The sequence below is a fragment of the Sinocyclocheilus grahami genome, unplaced genomic scaffold (assembly GCF_001515645.1).
Source record: "Sinocyclocheilus grahami isolate Dianchi unplaced genomic scaffold, SAMN03320097.WGS_v1.1 scaffold1165.1, whole genome shotgun sequence".
Lineage (NCBI taxonomy): Eukaryota > Metazoa > Chordata > Actinopteri > Cypriniformes > Cyprinidae > Sinocyclocheilus > Sinocyclocheilus grahami.
The window spans coordinates 211,561-230,367 of record NW_015506344.1 but is presented as its reverse complement, the minus strand read 5'-3'; the positions used below and the strand labels follow the sequence as shown (position 1 = coordinate 230,367).

Below are 18,807 nucleotides of genomic sequence, written 5' to 3'. Positions count from 1 at the left end.
TCAGCGGTCGTTTTATCTCGTCCAATGTAGACAGACTTTAGCTGACAGCTGTTATATAGATGCGGTGTTACTCTCCTAACGAGAAGAAACAAAGCAAACTCGACGTCCGATTACAGGCCTTCCACTTCTTGAGTTCTCTCCAGCGCTGGAAAGCTGATCTGATATTTACATGGGTCCTACCTCTTGCCTTATCGTAAGCCTTCTTTTGTTCCACAGATGTTTTCCTCTTTTGTTTTTTATCCTTTTTTTTTCCTCTTATGTTTTTGTTTTTTATGTGCACTGAGCGCTCTCTCCTCCACATCATGAGTAGACATGCCCCTTACTGCTGATTGGATACACGTTTGTTTTGGACTCTCTTTTTTCTAAAGTGTTTTTGAAAAAAATACATACCCCACCTTTAAAAGCTCCAGTCCCCATTCATCTTAATTGCATTAAAAAAAACACCTACAACTCTCCACTAGCCAAACCAAATTATTCTTCAAGTACAACTTGAGCAAGCTGTGTGACCTTGTCTAAACTGTTTGCTTTTGTCTGAATGCACACACTAGGAACAGAGGACATTATTTTATATCTTAATTTAGCAAGGATTACGGGTTTAAAGGTACACAAAAGTGACGGTATATACCTTGGAAGAAAAACAGAAAACAATAAAAATAAAATAAATAAATAAAAAGCAATTGGAACTTGTGTAAGAGTGTCTGTAAATGTGAATCAAATGTCTCTGGATAGGAATGCTAGAAAATCAATGATCTGAGGGAAATGAAGCCAAAAATAAAAATATATTGACAGGTGGTGTGCTATTTTTTTAAGTGCATAAACTGTAAGAAATCCATAGGTTGTTTCTTTGTTTGGCAGTCATTACTTCTGCAATTATGTTTTATGCAGAAATTGCACACTTGTACTGTAAATGTCATTATTAATTATCACTCAACAAATTGGGAAAACTGATAAAAAATAGAGAATAACAAATGAAAAAAAGTATAGATAAATATGTTAAAGAGGTCATATCCTTTCCCCTGCTCTACACCCACAGTGTTAATAAAAATGTATTGCACCGATATATATTAATTATAATATAATTAGTCATAATTTAAATGTGATAATTTAATAACTAAGTAATCGTCATTTAAGAGCATTTTTATAACATTTTATTGTGCTGTTGTGCTATTGTTAATTGTCACAGTTTATAAAGTGTTTTAACAAAATATAGTAATAATAATAATAATAATAAAAAAGTGTTTGTAAAGGGATAGTGGATGTTGAAGTTGAACGACAGTCTTATGGGTTTGAATGAATAAATTATGGCAGTTAACATTTTTGGGGAACTATCCCTTTAAATAACCATCATTATTATTTAAATTTATTTTTTACTCTTGTGTTTATACTGTATTACATCAGTAGGATTTCACAATTTTTGCAACTCAGTTTCACAGATTTTGTTGGACTTGTGAGGAAGTTTTGAGTTCGGAGAGTTACAGTTTACTTTCATAATATATCATTCTCTTATCACAAAAGATAAATGGATATATTTGGATTTTTTTATTTTATATATATATATATATATACACTGTATATAGCATATAAAGCACATACACGGATGGATGATTTTTTTATTGTAAGAAACATGTCAGCTATCACACATATTGAAGACAAAGTGACAGTGTCAAAAATATGTTCAAATGATGTGTTCCCCAATCTAAAGGATATCTCAAATCCTCAAATTAAACTTGAATCATCCACATTCATATTCATACACATGTATGGAGGTGCAGCGTCTGTCTGTAAACCGCCAGGACCATTTAATCTTTAATGCAATTTCGAGTACGTGTTCCATAAGAAAATGATCAAAAGCAACGAAAGTATTTTGAGAGAAAAAAGAGATGGAGTAAGAGAGGGAGAGGAGAGAAGTTACAAGTCTGTAAAAGCATTCATACTTGTGGTTATATAAGCAAACAAATGAATCCGGCAAGACTAGACTAAACACTATAATGACTCCTTATCAGAATTGCATAGAGCAATCAATGGGAATCCAAACACAAAGAGAAAAATACACTTCTAACAAGTCAATCAAATGAAATTCATTCAAAAATAATGCTGGCAGATGATCAAAGCTTCATTTAAATGAAAAACTTGAAAAGAATCCTTATATTTCTTCAGTCGGGTCAAAATATGGTCAAATGCATGATTTAGATTGAATTGAAAGAGTATTTTATAAATAATTATAATTTTGTTTCTAAATATATGTCACATAAATATAAAGTGCAACTAAACACACACAATAGTCTTCATATCATTATGGGGGACATTCCATAGGCATAATGTTTTTTATACTGTATAAATGGTATTTTATACTGTACTTTCTGCATTTTGAGATTTCCAAAATGATTTCCAATGATTTATAGGCTTGTTTCCTCATAGGGACCTAAAAATGTCCCCACAAGGTCAAAATCTACTGGTATTACTATACTTGTGGGGACATTTGGTCCCCATAATGCGGTGAATAGGCATGCGCGCACACACACACACACACACACACACACACACACAGGTGTTTTTGTATGATTTTTATCAATTTGTGGTCTGAAATAATGTCAAATTGTTCATACAGTTGACTGTAAACATTGATAATGCAGTGTGGGGTCCGAATTGACTGTCAGTAAGGTGCAATCTTTGAGAAGAGTTTTGATTGACTGACTGACTGACTGACTGACTGTTGTACTCTTAGTAGGAACAGCTTCCACACATCTAGAAAAGCTGTCAACAATCATCAAGACTGTCATGTACCCTTGGAACCTTGGAAGTGAAATGTAATTCACCAGCAGTTGTTGAAAAGGAAGTGCAAGTGTATGTGGAAGTGGCAGTGGCAGTCATTCTAGATTTCCCACATTCACCCTTCAAAAGGCCAGATGTTTTACAGTTTGTAATACTACTGTATCGGTGATACTGAGATACTCTGGTTATACAGAAATAGGACATAAACATCTAACCCATTTGTATTAAAACTGTATAAAAAATAAACAGCTCGCATACTATATTTGTGCTTTTGAGGATCATATAGTATGATATAGGAGAATACTGTATATGGTTCATATTTGAGAAGGGAAAAGGCCCAAAAGTGAGCAAACGTGCAGTTAGGTACAGTTGCTGATATGGCCAAAAAATAAGATGAAATTATGATGGCATGTAATGTAAATCAATGAGATTTTTATAACAGTATAGCAGACTACTTACATAGAATGCATATAAATATCAGTTGTCACTCTATATCTCCCAATAATATGTCTTAGTAAGATGATATATTTAGTTTTATGATGAACACTGTATTTTATATTTTGGAGGCAAAACATAAAGTGCAATACAATGATGATTGAGAGATGTACAAATAAACATTCCTCAAAAGCCTGGTATATACTTGATAAATGTAAACTTTTATTAGCTAAAAAAAAAAATATATATATATATATATATATATATATATATATATAAATAAATAATTACTGTTATACAAAAAAAAAACTGTTATTCTTTCTCTTTTTTGGTCTTTTTAATTTAGTTAGGGTTTATGGAGTGGCCTGGATATGTGTAACTCCTCTGACCCTTTTGATAAGGAAATTGACCTTGTGCCGTGATTTTATGACTGTTTTCAAGTTTGCTTGAAATATCATCATGTAATGTCACACAATTTTCAATCCAGGGCACCTATTCCTCAGGTGAACACTTGATGTACGTCTCTTTGATGTCTGTGCCAATGAACGTCTGTCTGTGTCAACACAGTTATGTCAGTTACAACTTGATTGGTTTTCATCCTTGCAGCTTTTTACGCTGATTTGTCAGCAAATGTGTTTCCGCAGCATCCAGTAGTGTTAACTCAGGGGTGAGTTTTGGATTTAAAACTGCTGTGTGTATTGTTTTAGATGTCAAAATTAGGGCTGTCAGTTTAATGTGTTAATTTAGATAATTAAGTACATAAAAAAAATTAATGTGTTAAAAAAAATGCATAATTAATCATATTATTAAGTTTTCCCAGCATTTCAAGCTTGAAATATCACCTTATTGAAGGCATGTTTTTGCGGGTCCTCAGGGGCCATTCACACTACATGTGTGTTTTTCAAAAACAGCTGGATGGAGCTCAGTAGAATGCACAATGCAGGGTGTTGAATACGTTTTTTATCTTGATACGACATCCTAAAACACAGTGCTCATGGTGTAAGATGCCGTAAGAAACAATGAGACGTGATGTAACATCCAAAGATGTCAGTTTATACAGAGTCCATGTTGAAAGAAATTAATACTTTATTCATCATAGGTGTATTAAACTGATCAAAAGTGAAAGGTGAAATACTTTTGAGGTTCATTTGACATTGAAGACTGGTATAATGGCTACTAAAAATGGAACTTTGTCTTCACAGGTAGTTTATTTTACAGACACTATTCACAATGCCAGTGTTTTTGTTTGTGTTGTTCCTTTTGAAAGTCACTTTGGATAAAAGTGTCTACTAAAGGTAATATAATATAAATGTATTTACTAACAGGTGTGACTCTTCAATTGTCCTGTTCATAACAGCTTATTGGAGTAGCTTCAATTCAGTCGTTTATGAATGAATAACTGACGTGATTCTTGTGACAGTCAGTAATAACATATTTAACAATAACTAAAGTAAATACCAAACACTTTCATAACACCAGAAGGTCGTATCACAATTGACAGCATTATTTAGTAAATGAGGTAAAACATTAAATCTTAAATGATAGTGGCTTCGAAATAAATAAAAAGAAGTGCATCTGGAATCAGTTGAGATGTGTGTTGCTTCAATCAGTAAACTTACCTGCTTCAATGGACCTTTCAGCTCAGTTTGTGGTGCTATTTTATTTTCTATGGCGGCGTAGAGGGCAGTTTTCAATGACGGAAAAGGTTTCAGTTGTTCATCATTTAGGTGGACTGTATATTTTGAATTCTTAACCTTTTACCAAGTCATTGAGAGATTCTGATGTCTTTCTGTCTCCTGAACTCTGTGTTTTTAAAATGATTTTTAAAACTCAAATCTATTCTGAAATCAGCTGTTTGGTTATAAAGGAGTCATGTCATGAAAAAAAATCTAATTTTCTTTGTTTTTTTTAATAAAAGAGTTTGAGTTACTATAATATACAGATGTGTGACAGATCAAAGTTAATATCTGGAGGTCCGGTGGCTCTGTTATGCTGTAGCAGGCAATATGATGGCATGGTTAAAAGGGAAGGGTCACTGCAAATCAATGCAAAGCTGTTTTGAGTAATCACTTTTTTCCTATGATGATACATTTCAATCCAGATGGGATTGAACAATGCCCTCACACGAGGGTCCACTGAACGGTTTGATGAATAGGACAATTATGTGAATCATAGGCTATGGCATTTGCATTCACCAGATCACACCTATGGGTGATTTTGGACCAACGTGTTAAACTCCACCCTCAACCACCATCATCAAATTACCAAATAAGGGAATATTTTTTGGGAAGAATGGTCTGATCTCTCCAGCAGAGTTCCAGAGACTCAAGAATCAGTGCCAAGACATACTGAAGCTGTTCTGAGAAACTACTGTTTGTTGACCGTTGCAAATTGCAGATAAGTTTCCATGACTGCCCACCTTTAGTTCTGAATTTAGTGTTCAGAAATTTGGCCCGTCATAGTGATGTCGTAAGAAAATATATATGCTTTAAACACCAGAAAGACTAACGATCAGTGTTCATTTTGAGAGCAAATTTTGATTTAGTTTTAGTAATAGACTTTTGACTAAAATGCCATTTAGTTTTAGTCATATTTTAGTCACCTGAATTGTTTTTAGTTTTAGTCTAGTTTTAGTCGACTAAATATCATAAGATTTTAGTCGACTAAATCAGTGTAATGCATTTATTAAGCATTTCTCCAAAATTGCTAAACTCATTATATAGGTTTGATATTAAGGTTTTATCATGATAGACACCAATTTAACTGCAGTGACACACAACATGCCTTTATGTTAAAATTCAATAAAACCACTTATCATAAAGAACAAGAATGTGGTCTTCTTTTTAATGAAATACCAATGGTTATACAGGCTAATTGTGCATTATTTATAGCAACTTGTTTACCACATTCTTGATTCTTTCAAGCAGACATATTTATTTCTGTAAAAAAAATGTAGATTCATCTTTATGGCTACTAAAGATTTTCAGTCAAGAGCAGTGAGTGATTTTCTGTCTTTCTTTCGTTGCTTGATTAACATCAATGACTCGGACAATTGCAACTAAAGGCTAGGCTTAAAAAATTGGCTGCTGTCCCTTTAAAACTGAATGCACAGCTGCTATGGATGCAATGTACTGAAATACGTTCTCCCTACTGTTTATGTTCACTTAAGACGTAATCAACTGTGTTTACGTGAATACTCGTCAAAACGGACAATTCGACAGAATTTTATGCGTAATTCTCCCTTCATGCAACGCGAAAGAGTACTTGCGCGCTGTGAGATGCACTTTCTGTGTATGCCTCAGTGTCTGTGCTTTGAAAACTGGACCGAAATGAGTTCTCTCTTGCGTCGTCAGATTTATCTATATGTCTGCTCTTCTCTTACTCCCACATATTGACATTTTTTAATGTTTTATGTGACGTGCAGCAAGTGTATTTTAGCTTATGTCCCACCGGCTCAAATGTACGCATCTAACCTAACCACGCAGCAGATTAGTTCTGAAATTGAAGGACTCTCTTCCCAAATTGTCCCTCCCTATCATTTCCGTCTCGTTTTTATTCGTTGACGAAAATGTCAATATATTTTCGTCATAGTTTTTGTCCTTTAAAAATAGTTTTAGTTCGTTATCGTCTCGTTGCGTCAGTGAAAAATATGTAGTTGACGACCATCAACGAAATTAACACTGCTACTGATAAAAGTAAATCTGAATTGTGACCTTGACGAACATTATCTGTAAGAACTCAGGGGTAAAACAAATGATAAAAATGTAAGATCTGTCCATCCTAAATTACACGGTACAACGGGGATGGGCAACTCCAGTACTGGAGGCCCACTACAGGGATGGAGTTTAGATCCATCCCTAATCAAACACACCTGAAAAATCAAATCAAAGTCTTCAGGAATACTGCAGGTGTGTTTGTTTAACAATGGAGCTAAACTCTGTAGGACAGTGGCCCTCCAGTACCGAAGTTGCCCATCCCTGCACTACAGCCCAATGCGGGTGCACGATCCATTTCTGACTATCCTGCAGAGTTCAGTTACAACCTTGCTCCAACATATCTTAATTAGCTAGTTTAGGTGTATTTGATTAGGGTTGGAACTTAACTTGGCAGGAAGGTACACCACCAGGAACAGGATTGGGCCCCAGGATCTTTAGCCCTATTCGCACAGGACAAGTTTTCTAAAAGACATTGAGTTCTTATCACCCGATGTCTGTGACTTCAAGTATCAATTTGGACAGGACTAACATCACTGTGTTTGTTACAGAGGTGGGAGTGTGTGTTTTCTAGATGTGGTCATGAGATGTGGTTGCATACATCATATATGATGTATTTTTTTAATGAAATATTTATTGATATTTTAATTTATGGATAAATAAACTTCACATGAGTTTATAGAGGTGGTTGCGTATAATAAACCCACATAAGTGAGCAGAGAAACCTAGAAAGGTGTTTTACCTTAGTATTATTTTCTTCCATCGTATGAACCCATAAGTGGACATGGTAATGGGATGGGGGGGGACATCTTTGCATTGCATTCCCCTGAGAAACTTTGCACTTGCTTGCAAAGCATTTGCGTTCTTTCGCAAAAGTATTTCATTCCCCTGAGAAACTTTGTGTTCAATCACAAAACATTTGTGTTTCTAAAGGGAATGCTAAAGTTAAATATAAATTAAAACATACATTTATCTAAATTTATTTAGCATCACCATGTCCCTTCAGGGGCTCTGTAATATTGAATGGTAGAGCATGAAGAAGATTAGTGCTCAAACGCTAGCTCAGGTAGATCAAATCACAGAAGCAGTAATGTTGGGGTAATAAAATATCAGCCATCAAAGTAAGCCATTGAGTTAGCTTAAAAACAGTATGTCACTTTCTCGGTTTTTCTCACACAACGTCTGTAAAATTCCATAAACTTGACTGATTAATGCCAAGTTCACACTGCATGATTTTAGCCCGATTTTTCACTCGCCGACAGGTTTTGCGAAATCGCCGACAAATGCCCGACATCGGAAGCAAATCGGTGCTCGTTCACGCGAGTGACAATCACGCAGTGTGATTTATCAAAGACGCGATCTGAGGGAATCGAAATATTTGGCATGCTAAATATCTGGAGCTGTCTGCGATTCACAATCACACTGTTATATCATACAGAAACAAGCACAAACATTTGCTTGACCAGCCACAACATCAGCATAACAGTTACTGCAAAATTATTTACTCTCTTTGCAGAACACCCAATCCCTGTTCCCTCCATCTCTCCCTCCTGCATAATCTGTTTTTCTTTTTCTCCTTATAGCTGGAAATCAGCTCACAGACAATTTGCGGGCTGTATATATATTTTTTTTAAATAATTACAGTCTTGCTTACAGTCTGACGCACGCGGGTTCTCGCGTAATTTCCTTATCACTTCTCACGTGTGTTTTGTTGTGAAACGTAGTTTGCGGACCAGACAGAGCTGTCGGCGATTCTTCCTATTGTGAAGTCATGCAGTGTGAAACCCCCTGTCGCCGATCCATCATGCAATGTGAACACAGCAGCAACTGAATGCTACCCCAGATAGTCACGCAGTGTGAAAACAACGGCGATCCGACGAGTTTGAAAATCGTCCAGTGTGAACTCAGCATTAGATGCAGTTAAAACACCAAAGCAGTAAAACTAGTCCTATCCGAATCTGACTTTTGAATTATGCCCTTAGCAGTTAGGATTCTTCGACATTCACTCTCTCACGACAGGAGTGAGTATGCCACAGCTTTCTGCTGTAAGCTTACAGTATGTGTTTAGCTTGTTCAAATCCCTCAGCCTGGATTCTCTTTCCACAATGTTCATTTTCTTGCCTTTTCTTGGTCATCCCAAGGCAGTTGTTTTGCTTAGAACCTGAAAAAGCAAAGTACTTCCATAATTAAAAACGTCTTTGACTTCAAAGCTTAATTCCACAAAATCAAGTAGGACTTAAAAAGTTCAGAATCCACAACAAAATGAAGTTCCTTAACGTAAGTTAGGGAGGAGCGAGCCCATCTAATCTTTCAATCAACAGCCAGAGTATATAAGCAGCTGCTTGCCTCTCTCCAGTCGCAGCTGTTCCAGCATCTTCCGGTCGTGTCGCCCAAGCCATGTCAGGCTCACCGGACCTCCAGCTTTTCCCGTCAGATGACGAACTTTTCTCCTGTCCCGAGACACCATCAGTGGCAACGCGTAAATCACCGGATCACACGGATCCAAACAAAGAGTCTCCCTCTGAGCGTTCCGGTCGAAAGATCCACCGCTCATACAAACCACGCACCAGAAGACAACTCTCCCCTCCACCTTCAAGATCTCCAGCGGTTACTGCACCTCGTCCATCTCTTCATTCCGCGGCCACCATTCCTTCTTCTTCTTTTTTGAGGTTTAACGGCGGCTTGCATCCAAGAGCGTTGCATTACCGCCACCTTCTGGATTATTCTCCTGCAATGTTATTCCATTTTATTTCCTCCAGCTTGTTTTCCACAATCATATTTTCCTCATCAAATCCATTCTACTTAAGAAATTACAAATATTTTTCCTGCTTTGTCTAATCACCCCACTTTGCAGTATACCTTTAATACCTGTCCCTACCAACCCATCTCTTCTTAATTCTTCCATCATATTTCTCCTCTGATCTTCATAACTTCTGCAACTTAAAAGAACATGTTCTATGGTTTCTAATGTCTGACAATATTCATAAAAACCAGTAGGATGCTTCCCTATAATGTGTAATGTACTATTTAAATTACTGTGTCCTATTCTTAATCTCGTCATCACTATTTCTTCTCTCCTAGCCTCTCCCCAATTCCTCTCTGTACCAACTTTATTTTGAATGAGGCCACCATTCCTCCGATTCCACCTATTCAAAAATGGTCCGTCAACAGCCTACGTCAAGCCCTCTCAAACTCCGGACTTCATTTTTCCCGCAGATCTTCAAAGCTCAAATCCAGGATATACTCACTAAATAAACAGCTCCAGCATCCCAACAAACTCCGCAACTTCTCCAAAAAAGAAGACTCAGTCCTCGTCCATTTCCGTTTCTCTCCCGGCTCGGCATTCTGAACGCAATCATCCTCAGCGCGCTTATCCTGAGACCGCGGCAAAGATCAGAGGGGGGAAACTAGAGCCGCTCACACTTCCGTGTCCGCCGGCCTTTCCGCCCGGCCAGCAACAGCAGCCGCAAAAAGCAGTTCCTCAGTTCCTTCAGCGCTCACGAATATTCATTTGCAGGGTACTCCACTTCCCAGGCGAGACCTATTTATCCCATCTTACTCTTCCGTACCTCCTTTTGCGTCTCCACCTCCTTTCAATTCTTTCCTGGATAACCCATGCGCAACATCTTCACAGACGGTAACTTTTTTTTCACCTCTTCCTCAGAGAGTGGATCCTAGTGCGAGGTTGCCTTCACTAGCGACCCCCCCCTCTATCCTTTGACACTACTTCTTCTCATCCCCTTTTCTTCCCTTCCGTGCCCCAAATTTCTCCTAACATTCCCCCCGGCTCAGTCCCTACCGTGAGGCTGCCTCCGCAAAGGATCCCTTCCCCCCCTTCTGCCTGCTAACCTTCCCCCTCCTCTCGCTTCAGCCCCTTCTAGCCATCTCGGACACCAGTCAGTACCAGGGCCCCCGGCCCAGCATCTATCTTTTTCAGCCTCAATTCATGTGCCAGTTCATTGTCTCGCCACTGCAGTCCCTCTTCCAGCTCCTCCCAACACGGTCGCTATGGAACCACCTCCAGTCTCAACCCACCTCCGTTCCCTAATTGTATCAGAAATTCAGAACATTGGCTCCGGATGCAGACTCCAACCCAACTCCAGTTCCTCCCTATTCAGAACTCTTATTCCTCTAGACCACCCCCTCAGACCTCTTCATGCCCTATCTACCAATACCATTTTACAAGGCGTCTCTCCCAGAACACTCCAAAACCTACTGGACAGCGTGGAGTTCTTTCAAAACCTTCCACAGAGCTCATAACATGGGTTTTCCCGAGTTTTCCCTCCTCTCAATATCCTCTTTCATCTCTTACCTCAATTTCTCCAATTCAATTAAACCAGGATCAATCAAAGTCTACCTCAGCGGCATCCATTTATTTTTCAAACTCATCTACGGCCAACAGTGCCCCAACATTTCAAACCCTCAGATCTCTCTCCTCCTCAAAGGTCTTCAAAAACCAATCCCCCTCGTCCAGACTCTAGACAGCCCCTAACCATCGATCTCCTCAGCATCTGCCTAACTACTCTCCGTTCAGGCTTATTTCCCCCTAACAAAACCAGAACCTTGGATGCCATGTTCAATTTGGCTTTCTTCGGCTTCCTCAGAGTCTCAGAACTCACCACCAACTCAAACTTCAACCCAGCCATACATCCCACATTATCCGACCTTCAAATCATAAACCACGATATCATACGTTTCAACATCAAACAAAGCAAAACTGACCAACTGAAACACGGCCATTCAATCTTCTCCTCCAATTTGCCAACCCCCATCCAACCATATCATTCCATAGCCCTTTTTCTTCACCAGAGGAAATCCCAAATTACCTCTTCTCTTGACCCTCTTTTTACCGATGATAAAAACCTTCCTGCCTCCAGACATTGGTTTCAAAATAACCTCAAAGCCATCCTCAGCCGATCCGGCATCCCAACTAAACATTTCTCTTCCCATTCGTTCCGCATTGGGGCAGCCACCACAGCAGCACAGAGGGGACTTTCCGAACACCAAATCAAAATGCTGGGCCGATGGATGTCTCATACCTTCGAAACATACATTCGTTCTGATCTTCACCACATTAGACAAGCTCATCAAACACTAGCATCTTTCTGAGTCCGGACTGCTTCCCCCTACTATTCCGCGCATTTCTGCTTACTTGGTCCCGCAGGGCCCCTATTTCATCCGGATGCAGCGAGAGCTCCCCCTTTTCGAATTGGCGCGAGCTACCACTCCTGGAGTGGGCTCTCCCATTCGAATCGCCGCGGGGGTTCCCATCCGGATGCCGTCCAGGCTCTCCCGTTCGAGAAGCGGACTGGAGGTACCAAGGTTCATCTGTCCCTCAGGTGCAGCGGGCCCTCATGTCCTTACAGGTCCAAACCCTCGCGTCAAGGGGAGGGTAGCTCTGCGTTTATATATACACCGCGGGCTCCCTCTTTCTGCAGCTGGGGGGGGGTTAGAGCTCGAGTTGAAGCTGCTTCATCGAGCCCCTCTCCACGGGACAGCAAGCCAAATAAGTTTACACACAATTTCCTTAAAGATTATATGGGCAAACGAACTCGTTAACCACTTCATAAACAGTCAAACGGAATGTCGTACACAATCCTGCATGCTTCTGTTGAAGTTTTTAAAGGTATTCCATGAATGTTTAATCAACTACACTTCATATGCTACGATTTAAAGCCCCCAACATAATAACATGCCCATGATATCCTCTTCCACATGGATGTAAAGAGCTGGATCTGACTGTCTAGATTTCTCTACTCCTCCCTCTCCTACCCGTCTCTTTCACACAACTCTTGCTGCTTGCCTGTCCATCAAGCATTCAGCCAGCCATCCATCTATTCATCTTTCTATCCATCGAATTCGGTAACTGCCTATATTTATTTATATATGGGTGCTTTTCTGTTGATTTCTGTGTAGGCAGCTGTCTAGACACCTGTCTGCCATTTTTGGATCAGTTTCCTCTTTTCTTTAAGCATTTGAAAGCTGAGCGTAACATTTATTTGTGGGTTTTTCTGCCTGAATGGGAATGCATGCACATTTGAGACTTTTTTTTATGCGAGAAAAGGAGCCCTCGGTTTTCCTATGTGAGAATGGAAGCCCTCATATTCTAAAGGTTCAGGACAGCAAAGGTCATATCTTGCAAGTATTAAAAGGCCTGTCTTTAATTAGGACCTCATAAATGTCAGCACACTTTTTTCCTCGAGTGCCTCTCTGCACAAATACAGATCCACGGTTTGGGCAGGCTTTCATTTCTAGAGGTTACCTCCCCTCTCTCCGGGCGAGATGGTCTATAAACGATTGAAGAATGAAGCATTTAAGTTGTCATTTGTGAGGTTGTCCTCATTACTGAGCGTCACATCTGTGAGTTTAGTCAGATGGCTTGGTGCATTGGAGCTTAGTTACTTTGCTAAAGTTCTAATTGGCAGACAGCAGAATAAGGAGATTTCAGCAGGCGTATAATGACTCTTTAATTAAGATATTCAATAAGTCCTTCCTCTTTTGGCACCGTTTTTTAACACAAATGGGCAATTTTGAATCATTTGTAGCAATTGTTAATCCACAGCGTTGATTGACATGATATAATAGAGATATAATTAGCTCTGTGTTTTCTCTGCGTAAATACTAAGCATTTGCTATCAGAATTAATTGAATTCTGTGTGAGTGGCATTTGCAATAGAACATGGCAATGTTCATGACACGTATAATTTATTGCAACTCTAATTTTTCCGTGATGAGAAGAAGCAACAACATATAAACAAGGTGTCAAACTGTCAACCTGTCTTTTCCTTTGTTTCACAAGTGCGCATTTGTGTTTCAGATAAAAAAGAGACTTGCTTATTGCAGAAATTAACTCTATTTAGCAGATCATTTGTTTAGTTAAGTAATAAAACTGATAATTACTTTATATATATAAATACATATAATTTCATGTAACATTTAATACACTACAGAAGTTTGGGGTCATTCAGAAGTCAGAAGGAGCTTTATTGCCAAGTATGTTTGCACACACAAGGAATTTGTTTTGGCGATGGGAGCTTCCAGTGCCGAAGAAGTACAGACATAGTGCAAACATACTTGATAGTGCAGACATACATAGGAATTACACATTAGAGATGAAATATAAGACTCATATAATAAAAACAGAAAATTAAATAATGCTATATAATACAGAAGTAGAAATATAATTGTTTTATTGAATTGTGACTGGCTGGTCTGGTGGCCAGTGCTTTGTAGCGCCAACCAGAGGGCGACAGTTGAAAGAGAGAGTGGGCTGGGTGTGAGGGGTCCAAAGTGATATTCTTAGCCGTTTTCGTCACTCTGGAAGAAGGCTCTGCGATATGACGATATATATCGAATGGATGAAATAAAAAGTCTATAGTTTATTTTGTGGTGTCGCAAAATACATTGTTTATGGTAATATTTTTCATCATTTGGATGACTGTGATCTTTACACACTACCACGGGACATGAAGGGGAGACTGAACCAGGTAGAGAACGACCAGCCAGGACAAAACGAGAAACTCGTTCCTAAACGAGGGACTACATCTGTAGCATGGACACGCATTTTTAAGCACTGCAGTTTTAAAACAACCAATTTTAATTGGTTGAAACACAAACAACAGAGCTATATGCGTGTGCTGTCTCTGTTTCTGTGTGAGAGGAGCACGCATTTTTTTTTATTGGCTTTGAACGATTACATAAACACACTTATATGTGTCAGAATTCCCGTCTTTGCAAGTATCCTCATAAACACAGTGATTTAGGTATTAAGAGAGAGTAAACAGCTGAAAAAGAAAGCGCATATGTAACAATATATTTGATCCGGACTTCGGTCTTAAAGGGGAAGCTGTCCAATATTCGTCCTGTCTGCCATTCATATTAATCAATAACAGTGAAATAAAATCTCTCACTGTTCTTGACTAAATCACTTTTGTAACTTTAATAAGAAATAAAATAATAATAATGATATATATTGTAACACAGTTCGTAGTTCGGGAAGAAGGAGGCGGGAACCGGCGAACGTTTAAACAAAAATTTTATAATAAAATAAACACAAAATAGCTCGACAGCCACTCACGGATGACTGCTGCACACAAACAGAACCAAAACACAAAATAAAGTCCAGGCCTGGTCCTCTCTCGTCCTGCACTGTCGTCACTCCTTTTTTTATCTTTCCGGAGCTCCTCCGTGGGACTCGAGACCGGTGAGTGCCGCAGGTGTCATGCATTATCACTTACTCCACCGGCTTCGCTCCGTTCCCACGGCTCTCGGCCCCTCCCCACTCGTCACACACACACACACACACAGATAGATCTACTTTACATTGTAGCAAAGTGCCATTTCTTCAGTGTTGTCACATGAAAAGATATAAAATATTTACAAAAATGTGAGGGGTGTACTCACTTCTGTGAGATACTGTATATGTATTGTTTCTTAAAATAATTTGAAACTGATGTTTTAACAAAATTACATTTGAAAAAAATGTTTTCCATTTATTTGTTTGGATGATATTTACCTATTGAATGTTCCAGAGTAATTAGACTCAAATGGCCCATGAAAAAGGGTTATCTTATAAAACAATGGGAGGAATATTGTCTTTACACATAGATATATATATATATATATATATATATATATATATATCTGTGTGTGTGTGTGTGTGTGTGTATAGAATCTATACATAATACACGTGTTACTTATATCTATCAATCTATCTACAGATAGATAGATAGATAGATGGATAGTTAGAATTAACACAGTGAAGACTAATTAATGTACACAATGTATGTAGCATTTATTATTTATTGTAGTTTTTTGTCCTATTGCCTGCAACTAGTTTCTTATCCTTATTTCATCACTGACTGTTTCTTCAGTGAGCTTGAGTTTTTGGGGGGGGTTTTGTCTGTTTTTAGGCTTGTATTAGTTTGATATTGACATTGGTGACAATGATTATGAAAATTCTATGGTATCAAAGATTTTAATATCATAAAAACCTTTTTGAAAGAAAAAATAACTATATCATGATATATATCGTTATCGTGATATACAATTTTGGTCATATTGCCCACCCCTACTCTGGAGGTGTAAAGATCTTGGAGGTTCGGCAGGGGGAACCAATAATCTTCTCAGCAGTCATGACTGTTCGTTGTAGTCTCTTGAAGTCTGATTTGGTAGCTGAACCAAACCAGATGGTTATGGATGAAGACAGGACGGACTCAATGATGGCTGAGTAGAACTCTTTCAGCAGCTCCTGTGGCAGGGTGAACTTCCTTAGATGGCGAATGAAGTACAGTCTCTGCTGGGCCTTTTTAGCAATGGAGTCTATATGAGTGTCCCATTTCAGATCCTCAGATACTGAATGACTCTCCTGCAGCCACAGTGTTGTTCATGATGGTGAGTGGGGGGGGGGGGGGGGGGGGGTGCAGGGGGTTTCTCCTGAAGTCCACTATCATCTCCACTGTTTTGAGCATGTTCAGCTCCAGGTTGTTGTGACTGCACCAGACAAGACATCTATTTAACCTCATGTCTGTAAGCTGACTCGTCTCCATTGTGTATGAGGCCGATGATGGTAGTGTCATCTGCAAATTTCAGGAGCTTGACTGAGGGGTCCTTTGCAATGCATTCGTTCGAATACAGGGAGTAAAGCAATGGGGAGAGCACACATCCCTGAGGGGTGCCAGTGCTGATCGTGAGAGTCCTGGATGTGAGTTTACCCAGCCTCACTAGCTGCTGCCCGTCTGTCAGGAAGCTGGTGATCACCTGACAGATTGGGGTGGGCACAGAGAGCTGGGTCAGTTTGTCTGAGAGAAAGTCAGGCATGATGGTATTGAAGGCCGAACTGAAGTCTACAAACAAGATCATTGCGTAAGTCCCAAGTCTATTTAGATGTTGCAGAATATAATGCAGTCCCATGTTGACTGCATCATCCACAGACCTGTTTGCTCTGTAGGCAAGAGGATCCAGCAAGGGTCCAGTGATGTCTTTCAGATAGGCCAACACCAGTCTCTCAAATGACTGCATGACCACAGACATGAGAGTGACAGGTCTGTAGTCGTTAAGTCCAGTGATTTTGAAATTGTTGGGGACCGGAATGATAGTGGACCATTTGAAGCAGCAGGGAACTTCACACAGCTTCAGAGATCCGTTGAAGATCAGCGCAGACTTTTAAACGGGCAGGTGAAACACCATCTGGGTCTGAAGCTTTCTTAGTCTTCTTTATTTCTGAAAAAAAAACTTTCTAAAAGGACTTTGTTATTTCAGTAACTATATGATTACATGTTTAGAAGATTTTTTTTTGCTAAGGTGTTCTGAGATGTTTCTAGAGCAATGCCAGATGTGATGATGAGTCAACGTTCAAATCTCTGTGCTATTCTGATATTCTATTCCCTCCTTCAGTGCCTGTAGAATTTTTATACCTATTTCTTGTCCAACAAATAAAAATGGTAAGTCTGACTGCTTTAAGCAGTTTAACCGATTGCCTTGAACTCTGAACCCTGAGTGTTTTTTCCTCACTGTGCCTGTGTGAAAACAGAAATTAAGCCATGGTGACATGGTGTGTGGTATGGACGGGAGCGATGGAAGCTATACAGTCTGGGTTTGTCGGTTCCCACATGATTATTTCACACATATAATGTGAGCAGTCAAGTCGCAGCTCAACGATCGGACCGTATAGTGTGAGCACATAAATCGTGAGCTTTGGCTTAACATCACATGCAATTTAATTGTACAGTGAGAGTTATTTAACAAAAAAATCATTGCTGGAATTGTAAAGTGTATATCAGGTTTTATGTGCCGAAGTTACTACGTACCATAGGTTTAGGAGTTTGTTCAAATCCTTAACATTATACATGAGCAATAGTAATCCATGCAAGTATATCTTAGAGCCTGGCAATATGAGTCTGAATTGTTAGATGTAACAGCGCTGTCTGTCTTCTTTTCAGATTTTGCTAGAGCCGTTGCCGGGAGACCTGTATCATACGCTGCAGTGCTGCGGATGAAGGCAGACAGTTCCTCGTCCTCCTCACTAAACTCCAGGATGAGGTTAAGGAACAACCATGGAGTGGGATCGTCTAGCCAGGACTGGCCTCCGTTCTCCAGACACAGATACTCGGCCCTCAGCTCACAGGAGGACTACAGGAGCGAAGGTGAGAATGAGGCTGAATCACACAATCCCGTGCCAATTCATAGACTCTCATGCTGAGCACTTACAAACTCACTCTCACTGATCTGTGTTCTCATTACACTAGGGTGAAAGAGTTCTGGTTTTACTTCTAACTGACTTTTGAAGTTTGACCTCACAGTGAGTGGCTCAAATAGTCATTTGAGTTGAACATTGACTTGAATATGCCTTTTCTGTTCTGTGCTTTGGACCATGTTTCTATCAAAAGGCCAGACTTAACTTGACTAGCAAATATACAAGACCAATGGAGCTCTGTTTGCTCACACTCAACAGGCATCCTTCTTACCTTGTTTCAAAGATCATTGCTAGTCAACAGAATAAAGGGTGTTTTGGACACCTGCAGGGCTACCTTGGTCAAACAACTTTTCCAGTTGGGTTTTGATGGTCCACCAACTAGACTTGCCCCAGACCAGCACTAACCAGCAAGGCATTAAGTGCCTGATTTGAGTTGTTGGTGTCTAACATACAAGGACAATGTATCGGAGTCTTGTGTAACATTGAAAGTGACTTAGTCGTTTCACCAATGAATCATGTCTCTGTTCAGTTAGAGTTGACAGAGACCCCGGCCAAACGGAAATTGAACAAGGATCATTGAAGCATCTCAGCACGTCCCAAACTCCCAGCCTTCTGTCAGCCTGACAACTGATGGATTGACAACTGAGAAATGTATATATATATATATATATATATATATATATATATATATAT

General features: G+C 39.3%; 1 protein-coding gene across 1 annotated transcript in view; it reads left to right on the top strand.

Annotated features, from left to right (window-relative positions):
* Window positions 1-18,807, top strand: part of LOC107567525 (contactin-5) — a 210,787-nt gene that overhangs the window by 43,179 nt on the left and 148,801 nt on the right. The window contains exon 2 of the mRNA XM_016253217.1: window positions 17,861-18,064. Within this exon, the coding sequence (XP_016108703.1) occupies window positions 17,861-18,064 (204 nt within the window). The remainder of the gene's footprint in view (window positions 1-17,860; window positions 18,065-18,807) is intronic.